The following is a 22899-nucleotide window of genomic DNA, read 5'->3' as shown; positions in this document are numbered from 1 at the left end:
CATTTTCCCATACCCTAATAGATTACAGCTGATACCGGGGGTTCAGAGCAGGAGGGGATTCTCTTTGATCAAGTAATTTTTAAGAGACCTTTCTAAGGCCTCTTTCACACTACCGTTTCTTTTTTCCGTTTTGCGGGCCGTTTTTTGCGTTCCGTATACGGTCCGTATACGGAACCATTCATTTCAATGGTTCCGCAAAAAAAACGGAATGTACTCCGTATGCATTCCGTTTCCGTATTTCCGTTTTTCCATTCCGTTGAAAGATAGAACATGTCCTATATTTGGCCGCAAATCACGTTCCGTGGCTCCATTAAAGTCAATGGGTCCGCAAAAAAAACGGAACACATACGGAAATGCATCCGTATGTCTTCCATATCCGTTCCGTTTTTTGCAGAACCATCAATTGAAAATGTTATGCCCAGCCCAATTTTCTCTATGTAATTACTGTATACTGTATATGCCATACGGAAAAACGGAACGGAAAAACTGAACCAAAACGGAAACACAACGGAAACAAAAAAACGGAAAAACGGATCCGTGAAAAACGGAACGCAAAACACTGAAATCGACATACTATAGTGTGAAAGAGGCCTAACAAGTAGGGATTGTCTAATGTGGACAACCCCTTTATGAAATAACCTAAAAAGAGATTGAGCATAGAAATAAGTGATCCGCAAGTGGGTTTGTCCTTGTATGAGGTGGATCTCATGGGCTCTGTTGTAGATGAATATTACTATGTAGGAACCTTGGTCCACATGAGGGTCCCATGGTACCTCAACATGCCAGGTCAGCCCCTAGTGGGGAGAAAGCCTAGATTATGATTATTCTTCACAAGTAATATTAATGGTAGGACCTGCTGAAAGTCACTTATGTAGCTAATGCCTTGAACATACTTTACAGATTGTTGTATTTTACTCACTTATAGAGCACTCACATATACCGCAGTGCTTTATAGACATTATCATTGCTTGCTGTTCACAATCAAAATTCCCAATCAGTAAGTCTTTGGAGTATCGGAGGAAACCTATGCCAACACAGGGAAAACATAAAAACTCCATACAGATGCTGTCCTTTGTTGGATTCTAGCCTAGGACCCCAGTGCTACAAGGCACCATGTTTTGTGATTCCTGAGGTTCTTATTTGATGATCAATTAGCTATCTACTATTGTGGGCAGATGCATGCCTTGTCTACAGAGCTTACAATCTGTGCTTTTTCTTATGTGCATAATTACATGTGCTTATCTCTGATTCCTCATCTATCAAGTCTGAGAATTGTGTGTGTATAATTGACAAGACCATCAATGTGATGTATCCCAGACTAGTATCCTAGTAGTGCAGAGGGGTCACGGAAGGAGTGGTCAGTCCATTTCAAAATATGCAGTAGGGGGTGGGAAAGTCTGTGACGTCATGAGCTGGGAGAAGAAGCTGGTTGGGTCATTTGGAGGTGAGGACAGAGGTTCAGGGAGAGGTCACATGCATGATATTAGGCAAATGAAGGGGGTAGTGATGGAAAGGCATTTAGATCATTGCTTGCTCCCAAACAATACATATGAGGTTGGGATTTGGGAAGGACAGGCCTTTGTTGGGTCTGACTGGTGTGTCACTACAGGCAGGGAATAGGTTAAGAGTTAGGAGGAGGGGGGTTGAGGGTGTTGACTTCCAGGGCTCAGCTGCCTTCGGTCCATCAGAATGGAAAAGGGAGGGGGGAAGAGACAGCAGAGAAGTCTGCAGCACTGAGCAGTGTGCATATGTGACACTACAATCCAAGAAGCCGGAATCCCCAGTACTACCGGAGGAAACCGCAGGATCTGCACACCCAGGAGCCTCCAGAGATACAGCGATAGCACCCACCTACCATCGACATTCCCACATGAGATCCAGGATCCCCTATCTTCTAGTCTAGAATTCAGCAACCAGCCTGTCTTCGTTATCTGGGATCTCCATATGCTACCGGACCTGGTTCTCCTCACATCAGGTACCTTTCTCCATTCTATATCATTGAGAGTTACTACAACACCAACCTCCTTTCTGGAGAATCCAAGTAAATCTTAATGATCCTGCTGGACTCTGTATAAGGAGATCTGACCTACAACTGAATCCTGGAAGCCAGCGCTTTGTATTTACATCCGGGATTGTACCTATTAAAGATTTCCCTTCTCCCACAACTGGCATGCTTTAACTAAAGACAGCATCAAAAGGAGATTCCTAATCGTTTAAATCTCGGAAACCTTCATCAAAAGCTTCGTATCTCCCATAGCATTGGATATCCCCAAATCCATATGTAATCTCTTCTTTGAGGACTGCATCTGACATGAGAATTAGATGGACACCCACTTGCTCTAAAGAGATTTTCCTTATTTAAGACTTTCTATTTAGACACGAGCTGACCATGCCAGGCAACCCGTTTAATCCACAGCCACTCTCTCTAATTGACCTACCCCTCCTGTTCCTGCTAATGGAGTAGATTCCCAGCTCTGAAGGATTTCCGAGGATTCCGTGCCATCAAGACTCTGAGATAAAACTGATATAAGAGGTTCTACCATGTGGAGCTGGGCAAAGGGAATTTTATAATACATTAGGCAACCTGAGAAGGTTGTATACAAGCCAGTCTACCTCCATCTCCAGGGGGTTTGGGTTTTAAACTTTGCACTATGTCCCTCCCCCCTCTTCAGCCATTTGATGGAATCCATGCAGAGAGTTAAAGGAATCTCCCATCAGATATTACCTCTGGATCTGTCTGCAGAAGCTCAACCCTACTCTTCCCACTGGTTTGATAAACCCCATATGCTGTTCTTCTGGGATTTCTCCTAAATCCTCTTAATCCTTTAAATATATACTGTACATATATTTTTTATTTTTTTTTACGAACAAAAAAAAGATCTGAAACCTATTTTTAGCACATTTATGGTCTTCCGGTGGCATTATTTACGATGTACGAAAACGTGGATGTACCAGGGTTGGGTACCAGCCCAACGCACTATCACATGATGGATTTCTACAGACAGAACAGGGCCTGTATCATGTCGGATAAAGGAATTGGGACAATTCATCCTTTTGGGACACCGATCCGAAACCAGCACTGGAGTCATTCCAACCATTGTACGTAGGTGGAAAAAAAATGATGCTGTTCCTTTCATGAAGCTTGACCTAGATCCTTAAACATAGGATAAATGCTGTCGCACTAGTTCTAAAGGTGTTTTTTTGCCATGTTTATATGTGTGTGTGAATGTATGCATATTTGTCAGATTTTATGCTTTCCGTAGGCACTTGGAAAATCTGCTATTGAGGATTGCGTCTATTTCTAGAATAGAGAAGCTTAGTGTTATTATAGTTTTTTATGTACTTTATTAATTCGCTGTTGGTCGTAAGCTTATTTACGTTGGCCTAGGAGTCCTAAAGATGTCCGGTACTCACTAACCTAAATTTGTGATGTAGCTCTTTATTATATTGTAGATAGTATTGTATTGTGGGATCGCATTAAGGTGACTTGGGAGTGTTTTTGTAACCTTTTTTTCTTTTTCTTTATTTTGTCCTCTCCAAACACTAGTTCATTCCACACACCCTGGAAGCTATTGTAGTATCTCTCTCGTCTACAGTACGATAGCACTTTTCCTGGTCTTTCTCCACAATAGGGCCATTATGCTAGTAAGAAATAAAAGACATTCTCAGCCTCACTAAACAGGCTCGTAGCCCAGGGTTTTAGAGGATAGCACAATTCTTCCTCTTGTATTAGCGTACCCATTCTCTCTTTGGGCCTGGGTAAAATTCACTTTAATAAGGATCCCTCACTTGGGCATAGGAGAGAAGTGAAGATATTTCTCTTCTGAGATCCTGTTTGGAAGATGATCTTATAGTGTGCCCTCGGGTTTAACCCTTTCACTCCTGGAGGCTGATATTTTTGTGGCCCATTAGGTATATGTGGTTTTTCTGCCAAAACAGATTAAACCACTTTACAGTTTTATAGCTGATACTTGGATATCCTTTGACATTTCACAGGAAGAATATTTTTAAGTATAAGAAATGAATACTGGTTGAATATGGCAATATATGCATTTGATGATTTCCCAATCTTACATTATTCAACCACCGTTCAGTAATGAATGCGCATTATCTCATTGAATTATATTCATTATCTACCATTCTCTAATATAATGTGTTTTTATTCACCATTTATGCTATTTGTATTGAATTGATGGGGGTTTCTGGTTGATCGTTAGTCTTGGTACTTATGGTCCTGAAAAAACGAGAGGTTTGAGGTTAAGTTAGGCTAGTGGTGCACAATAACGTTCGTGTGAAAGTTTCATCCCTTAGGACCACCTTGAGTGACATATGTTCAACCCAATGTGCCCACAAAAATTTTAGGTCACTGGAATGCTTTTGCAATTTGACACTGTTATAACATTGGCGCGTTACTTATGAAACCAATATTGTAGTGTGACTGCAGAGAAGCATTCCCATTGACTAATATGGGGGTAGTGTATGGGGGCAGCAAGACTGTGCCCTGACGGTAGAAACAAGGGATGGCCATCTGAGCTGAACACGCATGCTTATGGCAGAGTCGGGGAAAATAGCTGTCGGTAGACAATCAACTAGGGCTTATTCACACATCTGTTTTACTCTTCCTTGTGCTTCCTTGTTTTTAAAATGGACAGCACGTGGACACATACAATTCAATGGGGATATTCAAACTACTATTTTTTTTTTTTAAGGATCTGTGGGCCCGATGCGAGAAACTTGGTGCATGTCCTATCCGACTCAACCAGTCAATGTGTGGCAGTGAGAATTTTTTTTTAATCCATCCACGTGTGATCCATTTTTCATGGACACAGTCATGTGAATAATCTTTTAGCTAGTCTATGACCACATTAACACATCCTGAAGCTTAGGTATGGTCCGTTGTCCACACAAGGTACAAACTGGTTTTAACTTTTTTTCATGCAGACGGTTTGTTTTTTCTGTACATTGCACTGCTGGTATTTTGTGGCTATGGAGGAAATTGCTTATCAACCAGATTGGAGCAGTAGATAGCTTGTTTTGGGCGGTTGTGTGTGGAGGGGGTAGCACCTACCTTGCAGGGTGACAGAGATGAAATAAGTGGTTTACCTTTGTGTTTTATCTCTTTATCTGTAGGCCTAAGGAGGAGGAGTAGGTTTCTTCTAAATACTAGTATTTATTGACCCTAACCCCCCCCACTGTGTGTACACAGAGGGGCCAAGAGATCAGAGAGGAGACCCTGGCCTCAATGACACCTCCCCCGGCACTTTCTGTACACTTGTCTGTGGGTGGGTGTTTAGTATGGGGCATGTGTGTTAACAATGGGCTTTGCATTCCTGGAAAGTGTTTGTTTTCATGTGTTTATGTTCAAGGAGATACAAAGAGACTCTCTGCCTACTTCTAGCCACTGCAGAATTGTAGTGGTTATTTAGTATTATTATTGTTACACCAACATATTGTGTATTGCCATCAATATATACATATAGGCCAGGGCAAGCAACTCTCATTCCTGCCCTGGTCCAAATGGCCTTGCAAGTATAGGAAATGCAAGACAAAGGGTGGGAAGGAGCTGGAGGAGATGCACAGAGCGGCGTTCTTCGACTGTCACTACGTATAAAGCCAATATTTATTGTAGCTTGCTGCCATTATAAATGTTGGCATACCAGAAGAAATGCTAAATTCATCCCATATGCACCATATATACATTTGCCATACAGGGTGATGAAGGCCTGTAACGTGCAAGGAAGAAGAGTCTATATGAAATGCTGGAGGAACATAGGGGAGTGTCTGAAAATGGTGGGGGATCTCCAACTGCATTGGACTTCCATTGTCCACAGAGGCAGGGAGAACTAGGGAAGGGGGTCATTGCACCCTTCTCTCCTACAAGAGGTGGCGGTGGGGGGGCAAAAAAGTTTTAGGCTACTTTCACACTAACATTTTTGCTGGATCCGGCAGGGATCAGCAAAAACGCTTCCGTTACTGATACTACTACCCTCTGCATCCGTTATGAACGGATCCGGTTGTATTATCTTTAACATAGCCAAGACGGATCGCAATGGGAGGGCAATCAAACGGAACGGAATTCATTTTGGGGCATTCCGTTCTGCTCGGTTAGGTTTTGTCCCCATTGACAATGAATGAGGACAAAACGGAAGCGTTTTTCTCCGGTATTGAGATCCTATGACGGTAAATGCAAGTGTGAAAGTAGCCTTAGTTGCTCACGTCCCGAGGATGGGTGGCAACATAGTAGCAATGAACTAGCACCAGGAAAGGCAACCCTCTTTTATTTCTGATGTGGCCACCTCTCTCCACCTCTACTTTAAAGGATTATCAAGGTTTATAGAAGCAAGGCTCATAGATACTTTTGTAAGGGACAACGTGAGCAGAGCTGACATACTTTGTGATGCTTAGTGTAGAGGCTGAGGAGGCGGAGCATGACACAGATTAAGAGAACGTCAATGGCCATATCGCTGTGCCATGCTCCGCCCACTCAGGCTCTGCATCAGTTTGCGCAATTACATGACCCATTAATACATATGAAAAGAAAGGTTTCTGGAGGTTCCCAGAACTAGACATGGGTGATCATCGGAGTGGAGAATGCCGCAGTCAGCCTCTTCCCAGACAGAAATGACCGCAAACAATCAAATGGAGATATGATAGAATTATTTTTTTGTCCCTTTAAATACGTTTGCAATATGTATTCCTGGACTGCGGGTTTCGAGAGATGACATATGTTGTGTGTGTGACATAAGGTGTGCGTGCACGTGCTGGGAAGTACTAAGTACTGAGATGAAAAGCAATTCTACATAAACCTGTAGAAGGGGAACACACCACATCTAAAATGAATTAGCCTGTTTCACTTTACACTACTGGGGGACATTTAGCATATGTGCATTCAGGCATTTTGCTGAATATTCCTGGAGGGATTCTTGAAAATAATGCAGTCGCATCATTTATGTCACCAGCCATTATTTCGGCTTCTATCAGTGTATATTATGCTGGCCTCATTTATATCTCGTAAAATACAACCGGTAATGCTAACTATCTATACTCACATGAGTAAATTGCTTCCTTTGGTGGGAAGATGCAAATATTTTGGCTTAGTTTACTACAGAGAGTAAATATATATTCCCAGGTACATGTCCCCACTCCACATTCTTACATAACCAGGTGGTACTGCCATTCAAGAGCCTGGGAAAGCAGTGTGGGAAACCCTGTGGGAGCTGTAATGACCATATGGGTTGAAGGGGTTGTCAGGATTCAAGCAGTGGTACACACTATGACTGTCTTATCATTGGGGGACCCTCCAAACAAAAAGAGATTGTCCAAAGCAGCCAACTTTTTAAACAGGGTCAGTCAACTCTCTTGACAGGTCTGTTTAAGTAACTACCATATTTTTCGCCCTATAAGACTCTCCGTGCCATAAAACGCACCTAGGTTTTAGAGGAGGACAATAAGAATAATTTTTTTTTCATTAGACCTCAGGTCAGACCAGCAGTCAGACCCTAATGTGAATGACCCCAATCAGATAAGAGCCCCATGCCTCTCGTGAGCCTCCATTACCTTATTTCAGCCCCCATGGCCATATTTCAGCTGCCATATCCATATATCAGCCCCCATTGCCATATTTCAGCCCCCATTGCCATGTTTCAGCCCCCATTGCCATATTTCAGCCCCCATATCAGCCCCCATTGCCATATTTCAGCCCCCATATCAGCTCCCATTGCCATATTTCAGCCCCCATATCAGCCCCCATTGCCATGTTTCAGCCCCCATATCAGCCCCCATTGCCATGTTTCAGCCCCAATTGCCATTTTTCAGCCCCCATATCAGCCTCCATTGCCATGTTTCAGCCCCCATTGCCATATTTCAGCCCCCATATCAGCCTCCATTGCCATGTTTCAGCCCCCATGCCTCTCATCAGTCACAGAACACAAAACAAAAAAAACACTTACCTCTCCTGCTCCCGGACGCCGCCGCTCCTCTCCTCCAGCGCGATCCTCTTCCTCCTGCCTCCGGCTTTGCTGCGAACTGGCGCGCACAGCGTGAGGTCACAGAGCGCCCTTACGCTGTGAAGATTTTTCGGCATTTCCAGAGGCTACCGCATTGCTGTCCGACCCCATTCACAATAATGGGGACTGTCAGAGATCTGGCCACAACCCGGCAAACATTGGATGGGCAAAAACTGCTTCTCAGCATTGTGGCCGGATCTCCACCGGTCCCCATTATAGTGAATAGAGCCGGCAGGTGTCAGGTAGCGCCTGGCAGTGTGGCAGATCCAGACATCTCTGGCAGACTGCTCCCTGCCGGAACAGCCTGCTGGAGATGTCTAACACTAGTGTGAAAGTAGCCTAATAACAATTCTGGAGCATCTATTCTTGTGACTCTATCATGTGCCATCCCTTTATTATTCCTGCTAGAAGTTATGAATAATTTGCTAGCAGTTGTCAGTGAAGGTCCAGATGGTTGTTACCAGTTGGAGGTGTCCTTGCAGTCTGACACCATCCAATCATGCTGTACATAGAAAAAGAAGCTTTAAAGAGGTTCTCTGGTCATTTAAGCTAATCGGTATTTAAAAGGAAGATGTTTTGTACAGTACACTTCGCCAATGCCATCGTCTTCACTGCGCTGACCCAGGATGCGGGCTCTTCCACCCGGGTCCTGACCGGATTTGGCCGCTTCTTTTCCTGTTCAGCTGCATTCACTACAGTGCAACAGGAAAAGAAGAAGCCACATCCGGTCAGGACCCGGGTGGAAGAGCCCGCATCCTGGGTCAGCACGTCGGAGACAGCAGCATCGGCAGAGCGAGGAACCGGTCTACTATATAAAACATTTTCCTTCCACAGGTTAGTAACAAATACCGATTAGGTTAAATGACCAGAGAACCTCTTTAATTTATTGGTTGTTTTTTTTTTTTTGTTTAGTTTTTTTATAACCTGCACTTTTTATTAAAGGAACACTAAACACAGAAAATTTACAAAAAAATATTCTAGCACGTCTAGAGCATCCTCCCTTAGGCTACCTACCTGCACAGGGTCTTCTGTGCGTTCCTGCACCAAAAACCGCAAATGTTACTCGCGGTTTTGGGAACGAATTTGATGCAGTTTTGCCTCAGGTCTCATCCTTGCATTGAAAAGGTTGAAATCCTCCCAAAAGAACCGCACAAAGAATTGATACACGGCAGATTTCAAAATCCGCACAGCAGGTCAATTTCCTAATGGAACCAAAAAGCAAACACTTTGCTGGTACTGTAATACGCTGCATGTTATCTGCTCATAAGCCGCACTGTGGTTAGGTAGTCCTAATCTCTTCCTTGCACTTTTTATGGGCCGCATTGCTAAAATGCCTATTCTTGTCCGTAAAACGGACAAGAATAGGACATGTCCTATAGTTTGTGGCACGGCCGCATGGATGACATCAGTGCTCTGCCTGCCTTTTTCACAGCCCCATAGAAATGAATCGGTCTGCGTGTGATCTGCCAAAAATGCGGATCAGATGCGGACCGGAAATATGGTCGTGTGATCGAGGCCTTAATCCAATTTTGTATAGAGCAATCTTGTGGCTGACTGTAAGACAACTGGCTGCCGTAGGAGCCTCCGCTCTCTGCCCTGTCTTGGAGGAGAACGAAAAGATTGTTGAGCCGTTATTCCTTGGCTAAGCAGCAACCCAAGACTGAAGCGATCTACAAGACCCTGTGTTCTCTGCCGCATTTCTATCATTTCTATCAGGATCATGCAGAAAACGGTGGGGGCCACTATATTTAGTGTTTACTTTTATGAGTCACGTCTAGGTTTAGTGTTGATTTAGCCAGTAGTGGTTTTTGTGTTCTTTTGGAATGAGTCTCCATCAGTACAGAAACCAGTTTTATTCCTGTTGTCTGGAGTCACTTGTACACAATTGTCTCTAAGGCAGCAGAGCTATATCTCATCTCTGAAGAACCATAATAAACGGCTTTGTCAGATGATATTTATATCTGCCTAAAAATAACCGGAGAGCCGGGATGAAAAGAAAGCCGTTGGGCCCAGATGTGTTTTTGCAGAATGTTTTGCCAATGATGGCAAATAAATCTCAGTTTTCCATCAGTTTGTCAATTCATAATGTGTAGACCTCAATGGTATAAAACAAATTTAAAAAAAAAAAAATCATTGTCTCTGCTGACCCAGACATATACTGTAGTACCCTGGAGGTATCGATGCTGTGTCTGGCTGTTGCGTCCGTACTACAGACCATTTTATATGAGGGTAAGGCCTCCTGCACACGCCCGTGAAACACGCTACGTGGTCGTGCTGCGGCCTGCAAATTGCAGGCCACAATGCACGAACACCGTCCGTGGGGCAGCCCCGGCGGATCGCGGATTCATTCACTTTAATGGATCCGCGATCCGGCTGTTCCGCAAAAAGATAGTACATGTTCTATCTTTTTGTGGAACCGAAGTACGGGGCGAAACCCCACGGAAGCATTCCGTACTGCTCCCGTAGGGTTCCGTTCCGCACCATTCCGCATCTCCGGATTTGGCGGACCCATTGAAGTGAATGGGTCCCCATCCGTGATGCAGAATGCACACGGAACGGTGCCCATGTATTGCGGATCCGCAAATGCGGTCCGCAATACGGCAACAGGAAGCACACGTTCGTGTGCAGGAGGCCTAAGGCCTCATGCACACGGCCGTTGTTTTGGTCCGCATCCGAGCCGCAGATTTTAGCGGCTCGGATGCGGACCCATTCACTTCAATGGGGCCGCAAAATATGCGGACAGCACTCCGTGTGCTGTCCGCACCCGATGCTCCGTTCCGTGGTCTGCAAAAAAATAAATAACCTGTCCTATTCTTGTCTGCGTTTTGCCATCCGTGTTTTGCGGATCCGCGATTTGCGGACTGCAAAACACACAACGGTAGTGTGCATGAGGCCTAATATGCAGTTCCGAATCCTACTTTAGGCTTTCCAGCAGCAGATAGTCAGTTTGGTTCTATAGTGCGTCCATCATGCCCTGTATTCTCCCCTAATTAAAATGGGAACAAGTTCATCTGTAAGGCTGGGTTCACGTCTGGGGAATGCCGATCCCGCACAAATGGTGGCTGTCGGCCGAACCAAAAACCGTTGCGCGCAACGGCTCTCGTCTAGCCAAAACCCTGCATTTATGTTAGAAAAGCAGCTGGATCACTGCTGGATCCCATTATAGTCAAAGGGGATCTGGCAGTACGCGGTCATATAGGATGAGCTGCGGTAGCCTGATCCTCAGCCGGATCAGACTATTGGATTCCAAATGCTACTGAGAACGTAGCCTAACGTGGCATACAGTGGAACACACGTGAGGGGTGAGATACAAGTTCTGTGTGCCTCATTTGATATCTAAGGTCTCACATAGGTCCATAGACATAGATACGGTCCTGTGCATGAGCCTTGAGTGAATGTAATAGGACTCCCAGCCTGGCCCCAGAGATACCGACGGTTGGCGGTGCCTACACAATGTCCCTCTCCACCGTCTTGTAAGAGATATAGCTTCATATTTCTATACATTTAGAAGTAGCGATGGGTGAATGAATGAAAGTTATCTGTGCCACCTCACCAGGTTTTCTTTGAGATTGCTACCGAGCATGATAGTCCACCTCTGAAGGTAGGACAAGGTGGACCAGAAGGATTAGCAGCAGGGGGCGCTATCAGATAGGAAAATATAATGTACACTAAAAAGAACTTTATTTTTCTTGCATGTATATTGCAATAATATTTTATTTGAAATGCACTATTCATTGCATGGTAATACCTTTCATGTGATAATCCCCTTTAATACACATTTTATATATCCCAAGGTATCCCCATCATACCGGCAGTAGGATCATGATCACAGATGGTTCATATCTATGGTGCCACGTTAAAGGGGTTATGCCATGATTGATGTAAAAAAAATGAAATCGTGACAATCTCTTTCTAACAAAGCTAGGACCAGCCCTCTACTAGATTTATTCCAGCCTAGCAGCTCAGTGGGCGGATCCTTTCTCATGGGGTGTGTCCTTTCTGCTGTAGCTCTTTCCCTGTAACTGCCACAACTTCTAACAGAGGATATGGCTGGTGGCAGTTGAAAATTTAAACATGGCATGTGCGACCACCTGAGTGAGGTGGATGGAGAAATAAGAAATAAACAGCAGGTGGCGCTATACAGATGCATGTTATTGGATACCTCATTAGCTATACTAAAGCAATTACAAAAGTATTTGGATCCAGGTACTGGTTTGAAAAATGGAGAATATTTTTTTAATTGTAATGGTCTTCTTCTCCCCTGGGCTCACTTGCACTGTATACAGAATATATGCTGTGTGTATATATATACATTTAGGCTGCTTAGCTCTGGTGGTGTAGTTGTAGCATGTGACCTTTCTGATAGGATTAGCAGTGATTAGCACAGTACAGACTCTGCACAGTAAGAGCTTCTATGCACAGAAAAAAAATAGCCCTTTAGGTGTCGCTTAGCCACATGTCCATTTCTTCCCAGCACCCCTCCTCCTCCCCAGATACCACCTTCTTCCTTCCTTTGTAATGCAGGATCTTCTCCTCCCAGGCACAGATAACACAGGAATCTCTGCATTGTGTGGCCTCTGACCTTCTGTGCTTATCTAGATGAGCATTAATGGAAGCTGCTGGTAGATATGGCCAGAACAAGAGGCGCAGGTTACATAATCTGACAAATCACTGCTATACAGGACTAACCCGACCACAGTCCCGAGCGCTGACGCATTAGACGTAAAGATCTCCTACCATGGCAACCAGTCTGAATTGATCCTTTTTGGTGTCATTGTTGTGGAGCCTGTATACCATATGGTCAGTCAGCACTTTATTATGGAGACATTTTTTAAAAAAAATATTGGATTCTGTATGAAATTAGAGGCGTAGGATGGCACAGAATGGCCCCATTGACTTTGTTGGGTACCGTATTATGGCTATGTACAATTTGGCGGTTGTATGGAGCTGTAATACGCCTGTACATGGGTCTGATACTGTTGAGGTTACAGATATACGTCTGACATGTTGAATTTCTCAAGGTAGGGTTGCCACCTTTTCTCAAAGCCAAACCCGAACAGAAGGGAGGGAGGGTTGGCGTGTCTGAAGTCAGCGCCGCCGTGGGTTAGCATCGCATCACTCCCAGCTGATCGCTGTGCCCGGGTCTGAGAAAGGCTTGTGCCCGGGCACAGGATTACAAACCCGGACTGTCCGGGTCATTCCCGTACGGGTGGCAACCCTAGCTCAAGGGCTGACCACTGACTCCCTCACCGTCTCAAGTAGAGGATGGGCATGGGTGTCTCTGGCTGGTTGCCTTTAGAGCAGGGATGCTCAACCTGCGACCCTCTAGCTGTAAAACTACAACTCCCATCATGTCCTGCTATAGGCTGCCCGGACATGCTGGGAGTTGTAGTTTTGCAACAGCTGGAGGGCCGCCGGTTGGGCATCCCTGCTTTAGAGGATAGACTCCATTTTCTTTGGTGTCACATCTTCATTGCTTCATGACAGGACAGAAAGTGCGCAGCTCCTAAATCACGGTCACAGATTCAAGATCTAGTCGGCCACTTGTTGACCAGATCATTGGACTGTCTGACCACTGCCCATTATTATTATTATCTTTGTTTAGCTAGTGGTTGTCCTCTTTCAGATTGCATTGCTTGCGTTGTCTACTTCAACAGTAAGGCCCCTTGCAGACGAGCTTGTCCGGATGCTTTGTGGATGCGTTCAGTGAAAACAGTGTGATTTTGCAAGCAAGTCCATTCAGTTTTGTTTGCGATCGCGTTCAGTTGTTAAGTTTTTATCGCGCGGGTGCAACGCGAATGCCACCTTGACACTCTAAGGTCTCATGCACTCGACCGTATTTTGTTTTGGTGTCCAATCAGTTTTTTTTGCAGATAGGATGCGGACCCATTCATTTCAATGGGTCTGCAAAAAAGCACATACAGCACAGTATGTCCGTTCCATTGTTCCGCAAAGAAAATAGTGCATGTCCTTTTTTTTCTATTTTGCGGAGAAGGATAGGCATTATTACAATGGATCCGCAAAAAAAAACGGAATGTACTCCGTATGCATTCAGTTTCCGTGTTTCTGTATCTCCGTTCCGTGCAAAGATAGAACATGTCCTATATTTGGCCGCAAATCACGTTCCGTGGCTCCATTAAAATCAATGAGTCCGCAAAAAAAAACGGAATGCATCCGTATGTCTTCCGTATCCGTTCCGTTTTTTGCGGCACCATCTATTCAAAATGTTATGCCCAGCCCAATTTGTTCTATGTAATTACTGTATATGCCATACGGAAAAACGGAACCGAAACGGAAACACAATGGAAACAAAAAACGAAACAACGGATCTGTGAAAAACGGACCGCAAAACACTGAAATAGCCATACGGTAGTGTGAAAGACGCCTAAGCGATTGCTAATGCCATTGCTCATCTCCATCCAGAATCATTGTTTGCCGGCAGCAATGATTTTGTTGACCGCTCGCCCGCTCATCGGGTGATCGGCTGCGGGGATTATCTGGCCAATGTTCAGCCAGTGTAAAGGGACCTTAAAGGGTTTCTGTCACCTGAAAAATGGGTATTAAGCTGGCTGACATTCGCGATGTGCTAATGTCAGCTAAACACAACTATATTAGTGCCATCTCACGCCTGAAGCCTTTATTGAGAAAAATGAACTTTTATAATATGCTAATTAGCCTCAAGGAGCGGGGGGGGGGGGGGGGGGGGGGGTGTTTAAACCTGCTCCTAGAGGCTCCGTTTGCCCATCTCTTTTAACGTCCTTCTTCTCTTGATTGACAGGCCCAGGCAGCGCTGCTCTCCTCCCGCTGGCCGTGTCTGCAGTGTAAATCTCGCGCCGTTCAGTATTCGGCGCAGGCGCAGTGAGGAAGCCAGCAGCCGCCGAGCGTCCTTGCCCATATTATGAGGGTAGCTAATCTTCCAGTATTAGTTTGACTGCTCACTACCCACATTCACATTGGCCAATTATTAATACAATTTCTTTCCGAGCAGTCATAACGATGAGTGGTCAGTGCCATCAGTCAGCGTCAGTGAGGAGGCGGATGAGTCCCTGCTCCCCTAAGTGATGTACATTTAGTGTGTACGCTGGGAGAAGCTCCCAACCTACACACTAGGCATATCCATTTATCTGGTCAAGGCCAAAACAGTGTCCTTTTGGCCTACACCGGGTCCACAATAAAAGGAAGGCATAGCGCAGTAGACCACCCCAAAACATATGTATTCTTTTTATTTTACAATGAGACCTTATAGACAGTATATCCAACCATATGTCGATCCAGCGGGATATGTTGCAGTCTGAAAACCTGATATGAATGGGACCTATACTATGAAAGTATATGTAGCTGATGATCTTCATTGTTTGGCGGCACAATCGTTGTGACTGATGGAACATATTTCCATCTGTCCAGTTTTCTCCATAGACATAATGATTACGGTCAATGTCTATCTATCTGTAAGCAGCTTTAGGGCTGTATTACATTAAAAGATTTTGCAGGCAATTGTCAGGATGGAAGCGTTCCTTCCCAGCAATCACCTGCTCCATAGTGGAGGAAATTACTGCTATTACATGAAGTGATCTCCTCCACAGTATGGGGAGCAGCTATCGCTAATGGCATCGCTTGTCCTCATACTGAATCATTGTTTGCCGGCAGAAGATCGTGATTAGACACCACAATCTGCCACCAGCATACGATGATTTATATTTTTCCCAAAAATCTGGATTTCCCGATGCACGAGCTCGTTCATCAGGTAATCGGCGGGTAATCAGATCATTGCTGACGAGCGTTACTTCGAATGATCTGGCCGACTATCTGCCATTGTAACGAGCGAGTTTTCCACACAGGTGCAATGTGTGGCGGGAACGCATAGCACCCGCACTGAATCCTGACCCATTCATTTCAAAGGGTCTGTGTACATGAGCGTTGTTTTTCCCGCATCAGTTCTGCGTTGCGTGAAAATCACAGCATGTTCTATATTCTGCGTTTTTCACGCAGCTCTGGCCCCATAGAAGTGAATGGGGCTTCGTGTTAAAAACGCATTAAAATGCATTGCACCCATACAAGCCTTAGGCCCCTTTCACACCAGCGTGACGGATTAGGTCCGGATGTGTTCAGGGTGCATTCAGTGAAACTCGCACAATTTTGCAAGCAAGTTCAGTCAGTTTTTCTGTGATTGCGTTCAGTTGTTCAGTTTTTTCCGCGCGGGTGCAATGCGTTTTGATGCGTTTTTTACACGCGTGATAAAAAACTGAAGGTTCAACATCTCTTAGCAACGATCAGTGAAAAACGCATCGAACCCGCACTTGCTTGCGGATGCGATGCATTTTTCACGCATCCCCATTTACTTTTATGGGGTCAGGGCTGCGTGAAAAACGCAGAATATGGAACATGCTGCGATTTTCACGCAACGCACAAGTGATGCGTGAAAAACAAAGCTATGTACACAGACCCATTGAAATGAATGGGTCAGGATTCAGTGCGGGTGCCAAGCGTTCACGTCACGCATTTCACCCACGCGGAAAACTCGCTGGTGTAAAAGGGACCTACATCATGGAAAACACTGAGATAAGAACAGATTTTCTCTCTCCAAAAAATGGATCCACAAAACACAATTTATTTTTCGGAATTGCTCTAAGAAGTCTGTTTAGAAGATCCGGCTTGTAAACAGATAACCCCTGGCCCGGAGGCATTTCTATAATGAATTTGTCCGAATGTCTGGATTCATGCTGTCATCTTCCAGTGACATCCTGCTTCCTGAGGTCACGCTCTCATTGCTCTAATTTATAGCCATAGACAGCGTTCTGCTGAAGGGAAAATGCCGCTGTGCCTTGGCTTTTCTTGCTGGATGGGATGGCGCCACTTCCTGTGCTACCAGATACCTTCTTCTAATGCTATTTGCTCAGAGATCAGTAGTATGGAGTCAGATATGGACTCGGAGGCAGCCTGTACACAGACATTAAAGGACATGTGAAGGGGGCTCTTAAAATGCATTAATAACCAAAGGAGCACCTCTTTAAATCCTCCTGCAATTTAATTAGGTTTTCTGACATTTTTATACTGATTAGGATAGATGATCAGTATCTGATTGGTGGGGGGCCGACATCCGGGACGCCCGCCGATCAACTGTTTGAGAACTGTGAGTGCCGCAGGCTTCTCTCGCCTTTTTCTAGGCCAGGTGACAACACATTTATGTGTCATGTGGCCTAGAAGCAACTCGGCTCCATTCAAGTAAATGGGACTGAGCACGATGCCAAGCACAGACGCTATACAATGGCGGGGAGCTTTGAGAAGGCTGCGGTGCTCACAAAACAGCTGATCGGCGGGGATCCCTGGTGTCGGACCTCCACTGATCAGATACTGATACCCTGAGGATAAGTCATCGGTATAAAAATCCTGGAAAACACCTTTATTATTTTTTTCTTGCATTTCACTACTAGAAGCAGTAGTTTTATGGGAGCGTATGAGAAAGTGCCACCAGGTATGAGGCACAAAAAAAACTATTTGAAATGAATAAAATTAATGGGAAATATACCATAGGGTACCATGTCACATCATGCATAATAATATATATATATAAATATATATATATATATATATACACTGCTCAAAAAAATAAAGGGAACACAAAAATAACACATCCTAGAACTGCATTAATTAAATATTCTTCTGAAATACTTTGTTCTTTACATAGTTGAATGTGCTGACAACAAAATCACACAAAAATAAAAAAATGGAAATCAAATTTTTCAACCCATGGAGGTCTGGATTTGGAGTCACACTCAAAATTAAAGTGGAAAAACACACTACAGGCTGATCCAACTTTGATGTAATGTCCTTAAAACAAGTCAAAATGAGGCTCAGTAGTGTGTGTGGCCTCCACTTGCCTGTATGACCTCCCTACAATGCCTGTGCATGCTCCTGATGAGGTGGTGGACGGTCTCCTGAGGGATCTCCTCCCAGACCTGGACTAAAGCATCTGCCAACTCCTGGACAGTCTGTGGTGCAACGTGACGTTGGTGGATAGAGCGAGACATGATGTCCCAGATGTGCTCAATTGGATTCAGGTCTGGGGAACGGGCAGGCCAGTCCATAGCATCAATGCCTTTGTCTTGCAGGAACTGCTGACACACTCCAGCCACATGAGGTCTAGCATTGTCTTGCATTAGGAGGAACCCAGGGCCAACCGCACCAGCATATGGTCTCACAAGGGGTCTGAGGATCTCATCTCGGTACCTAATGGCAGTCAGGCTACCTCTGGCGAGCACATGGAGGGCTGTGCGGCCCTCCAAAGAAATGCCACCCCACACCATTACTGACCCAATGCCAAACCGGTCATGCTGGAGGATGTTGCAGGCAGCAGAACGTTCTCCACGGCGTCTCAAGACTCTGTCACATCTGTCACATGTGCTCAGTGTGAACCTGCTTTCATCAGTGGCAAATTTTCCAATCTTGGTGTTCTCTGGCAAATGCCAAACGTCCTGCACGGTGTTGGGCTGTAAGCACAACCCCCACCTGTGGACATCGGGCCCTCATATCACCCTCATGGAGTCTGTTTCTGACCGTTTGAGCAGACACATGCACATTTGTGGCCTGCTGGAGGTCATTTTGCAGGGCTCTGGCAGTGCTCCTCCTGTTCCTCCTTGCACAAAGGCGGAGGTAGCGGTCCTGCTGCTGGGTTGTTGCCCTCCTACGGCCTCCTCCACGTCTCCTGATGTACCCGCCTGTCTCCTGGTAGCGCCTCCATGCTCTGGACACTACGCTGACAGACACAGCAAACCTTCTTGCCACAGCTCGCATTGATGTGCCATCCTGGATAAGCTGCACTGCCTGAGCCACTTGTGTGGGTTGTAGACTCCGTCTCATGCTACCACTAGAGTGAAAGCACCGCCAGCATTCAAAAGTGACCAAAACATCAGCCAGGAAGCATAGGAACTGAGAAGTGGTCAGGTCACCACCTGCAGAACCACTCCTTCATTGGGGGTGTCTTGCTAATTGCCTATAATTTCCACCTGTTGTCTATCCCATTTGCACAACAGCATGTGAAATTGATTGTCACTCAGTGTTGCTTCCTAAGTGGACAGTTTGATTTCACAGAAGTGTGATTGACTTGGAGTTACATTGTGTTGTTTAAGTGTTCCCTTTATTTTTTTGAGCAGTGTATATATATATATATATATATATATATATATATATAGATAGATATATATATAATTTTTTTGTCCTTTTTAAAACCACTTTCACACAGTCAGTGTTTGGTCAGTGCTCGATCAGTGATTTTCATCAGTATTTGTGATCTAAAACCAGGTATGGCTAAAACACACAGAATAGATGCAAATCTTTCCATTATACCTCATCTCTGCGGTAGGGCTGCAGCTATCGATTATGTTAGTAATCAAGTATTTTACTGATTAATCCAACAATTAATTGAGTACTCTAATACAAAAAAAGCTAATTAAAAAAACATTTTCTATAAAAACTCATCAGCTCCCCTGCCATCAGTCTCCCTCCCCAGTGCCATCAATTACTCCCTCAGTGCCATCAGTTCCCCCTCCAATGCCACTAGTTTCCCCTTCAATGCCACCAGCTTCCCCATGTCATCAGTTGCTCCCCCTCCCAGTGCCATCAGCTCCCCCTCCAATGCCACCAGTTCCTCTCCCAATGCCATTAGCTCCCCCCCAGTGCAATGAACTTCTCCCAGTGCCACCAGCTGCTACCACTCCCCCTCCTAGCCATCAGTGCCCAGCCGCAGCACCAGTGAACTAAAATACTTACCATACCTGTAGGGGCACTGCCGACACTCCAGTGATCTTCCACCCTCTTCTTCACGCGCTGCACTAGGACCTGACATCACACAGCATCAGGTCATAGTGCGTGCTTACTGTGTCCTTATGATGTGTGTACATCAGGATCCAGTGCAGGGCAGGCGGGTGAACACGGAACATGAGTAATAGCAAGCTCTTCACTCCGTGGTCACATGGCACAAATGACTCATCGATGCAAAAAATTTGCATTGAGGATTTTTTGGTGTCGAGTTAATTCGAGTAATCGTTTTGGCCCTACTCTGTGGATACTCCGCTCCTGGTTTTCACAATCACTGATCAAACACTGTCTGTGTGAAAACGTGGGCTAAGCAAGTTGTCCTAATAGTGAGGGGGATCAGCATGTTTAGCTAAGTGGGATTCGCTGCAGGCCATTGACTTTAAAGGAAACCTCACGCTTTACTGCACTGCTGTGAAAGCCGTCTTGAGTAAAGACATTCCCTGATGCAAATCGCTGCAGCAATAAGATCCAATGTGATCACCTGAGAGAGAGTCATCCAGACCGATCCAAACCTGCATGGCTGAAAGTCTGCGCCAGAAATAAGTTATTATTCACGCTCAAACTATTTCTTGTTTATCTAGCGCGAGCGACAAAACGTTTTGTGCTTTCGAGTTTCGACGTAGGTTATAAAATTTGGGCTGCGTCCAGAATTCACTGTTTATACTGCGTTATTCATTGAGTCCTGTGGGCAGCAGGAAGCCACGTACTACAACCATATGAAAAATCCTGTGTCATCGACATTTTACTCTGGGGCCCGTTGGCTGCAGCGGCCAGGGTATAGGCTGCCATCTGCGCCGAGCGCCTGTGTTTTCATCTTTTCAGACAGATCTGCTTCCAAATTGGCATTGGCGCCAGTGCCATGTGTACCAACTGTTTGTGTTTATATGCTGTTTACAAGGAGCGTGAGGCATCACATAAGTCCTTCAGTTGTCCTCTTCTGTGAAGGAGTTAACTTTTTTTCAGCCTCCTTTTTAGGCCTCATGCACACGACCGTATTTTCGATCCGCATCCAATTTTTGCGGATTGAATTCGGACCCATTTATTACTATGGGTCCGCAAAAAATGCGGACAGCACGTGGTTGTTAAGAGAAGTTAGGGCAAGATGGCAGCCCCTGAATCATGTTTCAGGAAATAGAATAAAAAAAATATGTAAGGCCTCACGCCGTGTTTTTCAGTCCGCAAAACACGGATGCCGCCCATGTGCATTCCGCAATTTATTCTTGACTGCAAAATGGAGAAGAACAGGACGTGTTCTATGTTTTTGCAGGGCCACAGAACAGAGCAACGGATGTGGACAACACACGGAGTGCTGTCCACATCTTTACGGCTCCATTGAAGTAATTCCGCAATACACAGGCATCGGCTGTGTGCACCCCGCTCCACAGGTTCGTACCCATTCACTTGAGATGTTCTATTTTTCTACGGTACGGAACAATTCATTTCAATGGGTTTGCAATAAAAAGAAAAGGAAGTTACTCCGTGTGCATTCCGTTTCCGTATGTCCGTTCTGCAAAGAAATAGAACATGTCCTATTATTGTCCGCATAATGGATAAGGATAGGACTGTTCTGTTAGGGGCCAGCTGTTCCGTTCTGCAAAATACGGAATGCACATGGACATCATCCAGATCCGTGTTTTGTGGACCGCATAATACATACGGTTGTGTGCATGAGCCCTAACTCGGCGCGGCTGGGTGGTATTTGTGTATAAGGTCTAATTCAGTAAAAAAAAATCAAATGGAGTAGTTGCCCTTAGCAAATAAGGAGTCAGTCGGGTTCCATCTTTAATTTTTCCAATGTAGCCGAATTAAAAGCAGTGATCTGATTGGTTGCAGTGACCGCTGCCCAGAGGTCGGGCGGCCCTGATTTGGTCATCATGTGTTTCGTGCTGTTGATTAGACTGCAGGAAAGCGCTGTCTCCTCTGCTTATCAGAAAACTTCCTTGAAGTTCATTGAACGTAAGTTGAAACTGTGCCTGACAGCGGGAGCGCGCCGATCCTGCAGGATCAGGGTAAACATCCCATTCCTCTTGTTACCATTGTGCGGAGATAGTGCATCGATTAGTGTTTATAGCTGTCATTCACTGACAACACATCACGCGTGTTACTTTTATGCCAGGTCAATACTGTCAGTATTAATCATTGAGATTTCCTGGTCACTTCTGCCTATCTGAGCAGCACGCACTCCAATCCAGATGCACTATTCATCCTGATGTTCCTGTTTCAGGAATAGAATGCTAAGACGACAGTGAAGACTGACATTTGCAATGGAAGAGAGAGCCAATATAACAGCAAAAAATCTGCCAGTATACATGATGGTCGGGGTCTGATCTAATGTGTAGAGGTTACATTTGTATGTCATGCCGCCTCCTTTGACCCTTGTAAAGCCATATTATGTCTAAGTTGCCATAATGAGCTTGTGACTTGGCATTACGTGTGCCGCACCTGCCAGTATAGTGCTGCCGGTGTGACCTGAAAGCACCCTAATAATCCAGCTATCGTACAGCTCGGGTATGTTAGTTGATTGATAATTGCCATGGGCCTGCTCTGTGTCGCATCATCCAAGCAGCAGGATGTTCCGGTTTTTGGAGAGTCTTAGGCCCCCTTCACACGGGCGTCACGAGCTCGGTGATGTCAGCAAAGGTCCTTTTGCAGGTCCTTCAAGAAGAACAAAGAAGAGGATCCACATGGTGAGCGCGATGGCGTCAGCCAAGGTCTTTTTGCAGGTCCTTAAAGAAGAACAAAGAAGAGGATCCACATGGTGAGCGCGATGGCGTCAGCGAAGGTCCTTTTGCAGGTCCTTCAAGAAGAACAAAGAAGAGGATCCACATGGTGAGCGCGATGGCGTCAGCGAAGGTCCTTTTGCAGGTCCTTCAAGAAGAACAAAGAAGAGGATCCACATGGTGAGCGCGATGGCGTCAGCGAAGGTCCTTTTGCAGGTCCTTCAAGAAGAACAAAGAAGAGGATCCACATGGTGAGCGCGATGGCGTCAGCAAAGGTCCTTTTGCAGGACCTTCAAGAAGAACAAAGAAGAGGATCCACATGGTGAGCGCGATGGCGTCAGCGAAGGTTCTTTTGCAGG

At 45.2% G+C, this 22899-nt stretch overlaps 1 protein-coding gene across 2 annotated transcripts in view; it reads left to right on the top strand.

The window, feature by feature from the left end:
* RARA (retinoic acid receptor alpha) overlaps positions 1–22899 on the top strand; it is a 127699-nt gene that overhangs the window by 79244 nt on the left and 25556 nt on the right. Inside the window, exon 1 of one of the 2 annotated variants that reach the window (XM_040434577.1) lies at positions 1750–3099. The exons of the other annotated variant lie outside the window; for it this stretch is intronic. Coding sequence (XP_040290511.1) covers positions 2931–3099 — 169 coding nt within the window. The 5' untranslated portion in view covers positions 1750–2930. Of the gene's footprint in view, positions 1–1749; positions 3100–22899 lie in introns of those variants that run through there. 2 annotated transcript variants of the gene reach the window in all.

The sequence above is a fragment of the Bufo bufo genome, chromosome 6 (assembly GCF_905171765.1).
Source record: "Bufo bufo chromosome 6, aBufBuf1.1, whole genome shotgun sequence".
NCBI classification, from domain to species: Eukaryota; Metazoa; Chordata; class Amphibia; order Anura; family Bufonidae; genus Bufo; species Bufo bufo.
The sequence above is the reverse complement of the archived record's forward strand: the minus strand, read 5'-3'. Positions and strand labels throughout refer to the sequence as shown.